Genomic DNA, 6,196 nt, shown 5'->3' with positions numbered 1-6,196 from the left:
TCAAAGAAAAATATTTCAGAACAAATAGGAACAATTTTCAGTTGTCTCAACAACATAATTGGATCAGAACAAATATCTTAGTAGAATCTTCTTTCAAATATGAATCAAATAAAAATTAAAAAAATATGAATCTAATACTCCCTAGAATCCATATTACTTTGTTGTTAGCTTATAACTAAGATTTTGTTATTCAAACTTCTAGCCCACTTTAAGGTAAAGATTGGAGTGAGCCTGGTAAAGCCGGACGGAGGAAGCCGGACGAGACTTGCCTGCTCCCCCCGCGTGCATCCATCCGTGCTCCCGCATACGTGGCATAATTTAATTGGAATAAAATAAGGCCCGGCCCCATCCCTTAAAATTAGGGGGGAGATGATTAGATTAGAAAGAAAAAAAAGAAAAAGACAGCCGTAGGATGAAGTGGGAGCACGGATGGAAGCATGAGGAGGGAGCAGTCAAGCCGGATCCGAGAAAGCCCTCAGTTAGTTACGTGTAATCTAAGAATAATTGAGGAGAATGATACTAATCACGCACTTCTCGAGCAGATTGATTGCCTTGGAACTTGGAAGTAAGTACATACGGTGTACCGAGCAGGAAGAACAAATGTACGTTGCTGTCATCGAATACCGAAACATCAAGGAATTAACACCAATATACAAAAGAACAAGTCCCTATCGGTCTATGCATCGCTTTTCACCGCATCCTCTCAGTGCTCCCCATCCGGCATCCGCCTATATAAACGCATCAGATTATAGCCCAACCAACCTGCAGCAAGTAGTGCAACACAACACTAGCAAGGTCGATCGATCGAAGGTAGCTAGCAAGTAAGGAAGACTAGGAAGAAGAAGAAAGATGGCGGCGGGGGGCGTGTGGGTGTTCAAGAACGGGGTGATGGAGCTGGAGCAGGAGGCGACGAGCCGGAAGGCGCTGGTGTACGTGCCGGCGAACGAGACGATGCGGTCGCTGGCGGCACTGGAGCGGCGGCTGGGGTCGCTGGGTTGGGAGCGCTACTACGAGGACCGCGCCATCGTGCAGCTCCACAAGCGCGGCGGCGTCGACCTCATCTCCATTCCCCGGGACTTCTCCAGGCTCCGCTCCACCCATATGTATGACGTCGTCGTCAAGAACCGCGACCAGTTCAAGGTCGTCGACCTCTAGTTATAGCCATCTTGGTCGGTAATATTCTTCCTATTCTAGCCGGATAAATTCATGGCTCCGCGCCACGAATATATGTATAGACGTACAAATAAGAACCTGCGTGTACGATTATGCATGTGTTGTACTGTTCCTGTGTGATGTAGTATGTAACTGTGGGCCTCTGTCAGAATATGTAACCCGTGTGCACTTAACGGTGGAAAATATATGTACGTGAGTACCGGGGTTTAAAATCTCTGATTAAGAAACTTGGATCGCCGAAATAAATTTGTTTTACCAAAGGTTCCCCCGCCTCATTTTATTGAACTAGATGATACCCCGTTGTTGTGGGAAATTTTTTGTAATATATTCAGTTAGAATTGGTTGTGTGAAACATGAATATTTAAAGTAATATTTTTTTTGATCGAAAGGGGTTTCCCCCCGCTCCATTTTATATAAACGAAGCAAAGCGAGTCACAGCAGACCGTTACAAGCATTCGGGACCTGCCTGAATGGCAGGACCTGAGACACCGGAATCAAAAGACAAATTCAGCGTTCTGAGGAAGCGCATAGACGGTCATACATCTACCACGACAGGGGAACTGACGGATACATTTGCCAGCTCTTTTTCACTCTGCTATTTTATCTCTTTTCACACTGGGTGAATCTTCAGCATCTCCTCTTCGATCTTTCTCTTGCAAGCTCTCAGGCCGACTCCCGTGCAATCCTGAGCAGCTCGCCTCTTCACCGATCTAGGAGTTGGATGCATCTTCTCAGCAGCACCGATTGGTCGCCCACACATAGCACCTTCCATTGATGCAGCGACGAGCTGATCCTTGCCAAGATTGCACGCGTGCTTGTCCACTGTACGCCCTGAAAGCACATGTCATTACGCATCGTCCAAATGCTCTAAATGGTAGCAACACAAGCAATATTAGTAACAGACTTTTTGTTATTTAGATTCCAGAAAGAAGATAATTCATTCATGTCATTTGGAATACTAAACTCAAAAGAGTCAGATATATCACTCCAAACTTGTTTAGCAACCACACATTCAAAAAACAGGTGACAGACAGTTTCATCCTCATTACAAAATAAGCATTTTAGATTTTCCACCTCTCTCCTCTTATTCAGGTTATCCCTGGTAAGAATTTTGTTATGAAAAGCTAGCCAGAGAAAGACTAAATATATGTGAGGTACAACAATCTTCCAGAATTTTTTCCAAATGGGGGTAGACACTCCCCCACCCCCCCAATTAATCATGTTATAAAACGACTTAACTGAATAGACCCCCGATGATTCCAATCTCCAAATGGGTTGGTCCGTCTCGTCAGTTATTGGCATGTCAGAGATGATTCGGATCAATTCATGCCATCTATCCAAAAACCCAGCCTCCACACATCTGTTGAAGGTAAGTTTGAGAGTAGAACCATCCCATACCTCAGAAACTGCGCAGCATTGCTGTTGGCAGATTTCATACACGTCCCAGAATTGGGTTTTGAGGGAAGAATCCCCCACCCAAACGTCATCCCAAAAGCTTATTTTATTACCATTCCCTAGTTTCCATTTATAGAAGGGCCTAACCCCCTCCAAGGCCCAGGTGACACCTTTCCAGAAGGGAGAGCCCACACCCTGCCTAGACCACAGTATATTTGGCTTAGTTGTTTTATATTTGTGGTCGATCAGCTTCACCCAGTTTTTTTTACTGTCCATAAAATACCTTTTAGGCCAAGAGGCTAGTAAGGCCATGTTGAATTCTCTCAGGTTAGGTACCCCCAGACCACCAAAGTCTTTTTTCTGGGAGATCAAACCCCAATTAGCAAGATGGTACTTATGTTCATCCCCCACATTCCCCCAGAAAAAGTGAGCCATCTGAGAAGTGATGGCCTTGATCGCCCACTTGGGGAACTTAATAACTGACATGAGGTACATGGGGATACTGGCAATGCATGCCTTGAGGAGGACTAGTTTTGCTTCATAGCTAAGTAGTCTCCCCTTCCATCCACATATCCTTTTGATGATCTTATCTATGATGTATTGGATGTCTTCTCTTCTCAATTTGAGGTAGTGAAGAGGAACTCCAAGATATTTTAGAGGTAAATCCCCCAATTTACAACAGAAAATCTGAGACAAGAGTTTAGCATCATCCTCATTCATATTGATAGGTACTACTTCACATTTGTCATAATTGATTTTTAACCCAGAAAGGTTTTCAAAGCAGGCAAGTAGCCATTTCAAGTTCCTAACATATTCAGGTTTAGGGTTAAGAAAGAGAATTGTATCATCAACATATTGCAGGCATATGAGTCCTTGAGGGATGATATGGGGAACAATCCTAGATATGATATTATTATTAAATAGCTTTAGCTAACATGCGAGAAAACACATCAGCCACCAAATTAAAAAGCATGGGGGAACTTGGATCCCCTTGTTTTAAACCTTTCCACCCACAAAGTATGGACCAAGGGTATCATTGATCTTAACACAGAAAGAGCTCTGTTGCAAAATGGATAAGTTCCATCTAATCCACTTAGCCCCAAATCCCCTAGATGTAAGCATTTCTACTAGGAAATCCCAGTTCACTCTATCATAGGCTTTTTCATAATCTATTTTGAGAACAATCCCAGATTCTTTTGATTTATGGACCTCATGGATGGCCTCATGAGCAGTAACTACACTTTCTAAAATGAACCTGCCTCTCACAAAGGCAGATTGACATGGGGATAGGAGCTTATGACCAACAGGGCCAACTCTGTTTGTCATAGCTTTACTGAATATCTTAACAGAACAGTTGCTCAAACAGATGGGTCTGAATTTCCTCATGTTCTTGGCATCTGGCTCTTTAGGGATCAAAGTAACAATAGAATAGTTTAGTCTCTGGACATCCAGAGTCCCATTTTCAAAATCTCTAACCAGAGCCATAACGTCACCCTTAATCACCTCCCAGAATTGTTGATAAAAAATAAAAGACAAACCATCAGGACCAGGGGCTCCATTAGCATATGATCCCATAATGGCCTCTTTAATTTCTTCTTCTGAAAAAGGTCTTTCCAAGGACGTATTTTATGCTTCTGTCACCATTTCTTCCTCACACCAAAACTGGTCATCTAAATGTATATTAGGTTTAGGCTCAAACCCAAAGAGGTTTTTATAAAAGTTAGTGGCCACCTCCAGCATGTCCTTAGTGGAGTATACATGCCCATTAGGACCCTCCAGCATAGTCAATTGATTCTTCCTTCTGCGTTGGTTAGCAACAACATGGAAGTAAGCTGTGTTTCTGTCTCCTTCTTTGATCTTCCTATCTCTAGATCTCTGCCACATGGCAGTCTCGTCCTTCTTCCAGATCCCCTCAAGTTCCTCTTTAATTTGTTTCATTCTGACGACTAAAGCTGAAAATAGATATGATGTATGGTGTTTGATTATTGTATAATGTAAATATCATAATAGAATGTAAATTCTCATGCATGTTTGCATGACGAGGTGCCTTTTTATTGTTAGATAATAACGAGAAATAAACGAGACACGAGAGACATGGATTTTTATGTGGAAACCATTGCGGGAGAAAACCACAGACGCACAAAGGCGCAATCACTATGATGGAGGAGTATTACAAGCACGAGATGACAGGCCGTCGGCGAGGTGCGACTACATGGGGTATATATGAGGGCAATACATGAGAGTCATTGGAGGACAAGTAAACGAGTTGTACTCGTACGCGTCGACGTCAACGCAAAGGCCCACACCGGTTGTACTACGTCTAGTCCAACACAGTATAATTTGGATCACAATTTAACAATCTCCACCTTGATCCAAATTTCCTTCAGTAGTCGAAGAAAGTAGATAACTCCATCCAAATCAGCATAAACACCTTGTGCGTCAAAGTCCATAGGACTAGTGAGAAATACCAACTAAGCCTGAGCAAAGCTCAAACTTATTGGTCGGAACTGGCTTTGTCATCATATCAGCAGGATTATCATGAGTACTTATCTTCCATACCTTCAAATCGCCTTCAGCAACAACATCTCGAATATAATGAAATCTAACATCAATGTGCTTTATATCTTGTCTCATCATTAGGAGAAACACCTTCTTTTCTCTTGAAACCCCACTTGCAACGAATAGGTTTCTTCTCTCTAGGTAATTTTACTAAATTCCAAGTACCATTCTTTTTAAGTGATTCCATCTCATCATGCATAGCGGTCATCCACTTATTATTATCACCAGAAATAATAGCCTCGGAATATGAAGAAGGTTCAACATTACCTTCAATTTCTTCTGCAACAGATAAAGCAAAAGAAATAACATTGCACTCTTCAATTAACCTGTCAGGTTTATTAATACCCCGCCTAACTCTGTCACGTGCAAGATTCCAAGTGGGCGGAACAATAGGCTAATTTGGAGTGGGAGTGACATGATCATCATTAACGACGGGTTCATCATGTGCATCAACAATATCATTACCAGATGTATCACCTGAATCAATAACATGCTCCACTTGAACAGTAGGCTCCTGAACAATAGGTTGCCGTTCACTCTCAATGGGAGCATTAGTAGATGAAACATCATGTAACATAGCAGATCCATTAAAGATAACATTTTTGCTAATAACAACCTTCTGGGTTTCAGGATTCCATAATTTAAAACCCTTAACACCAGACTTATAACCAAGAAAGATGCACTTAACAGCCCTAGGCTCCAATTTTCCATTATCAACATGAGCATAAGCAGTGCAACCAAAAACTCTCAATTGTGAATAATCAGCAGGTGAACCAGACCATACCTCAATTGGATTTTTCTTATTAAGAGCAATAGATGGTGAACGGTTAATGAGATAACAAGCAGTGGAAGCGGCCTCAGCCCAAAAACGCCTATGCAAACCTGCATTGGACAACATGCAACGGGCTCTGGAAATAATGGTCCTGTTCATGCGCTCAGCAACACCGTTTTGTTGAGGAGTATAAGGAACGGTGTAATGTCTGACAATGCCTTCAGACTTGCAATAATTCTTAAATTGCTTAGAACAGAATTCCATACAATTATCAGTGCGAAGTATTTTTATCTTCTT

At 42.2% G+C, this 6,196-nt stretch overlaps 1 protein-coding gene across 1 annotated transcript; it reads left to right on the top strand.

Annotated features, from left to right (window-relative positions):
- Nucleotides 1-765: 765 nt before the first annotated feature.
- Nucleotides 766-1,428, top strand: LOC119358992 (flowering-promoting factor 1-like protein 5). Its single transcript, XM_037625357.1, has one exon. It carries the CDS (start codon nucleotides 850-852, stop codon nucleotides 1,153-1,155), a length of 306 nt encoding a protein of 101 aa, XP_037481254.1. The 5' UTR covers nucleotides 766-849; the 3' UTR covers nucleotides 1,156-1,428.
- Nucleotides 1,429-6,196: the final 4,768 nt, after the last annotated feature.

This window comes from Triticum dicoccoides, chromosome 2A, assembly GCF_002162155.2.
Source record: "Triticum dicoccoides isolate Atlit2015 ecotype Zavitan chromosome 2A, WEW_v2.0, whole genome shotgun sequence".
NCBI lineage: Eukaryota > Viridiplantae > Streptophyta > Magnoliopsida > Poales > Poaceae > Triticum > Triticum dicoccoides.
The sequence above is the reverse complement of the archived record's forward strand: the minus strand, read 5'-3'. Positions and strand labels throughout refer to the sequence as shown.

What these genes read in the sequence shown, in the direction of transcription:
- LOC119358992 (XM_037625357.1), top strand. Translation starts at nt 850, where the DNA reads ATGGCGGCGGGGGGCGTGTGGGTGTTCAAGAACGGGGTGATGGAGCTG.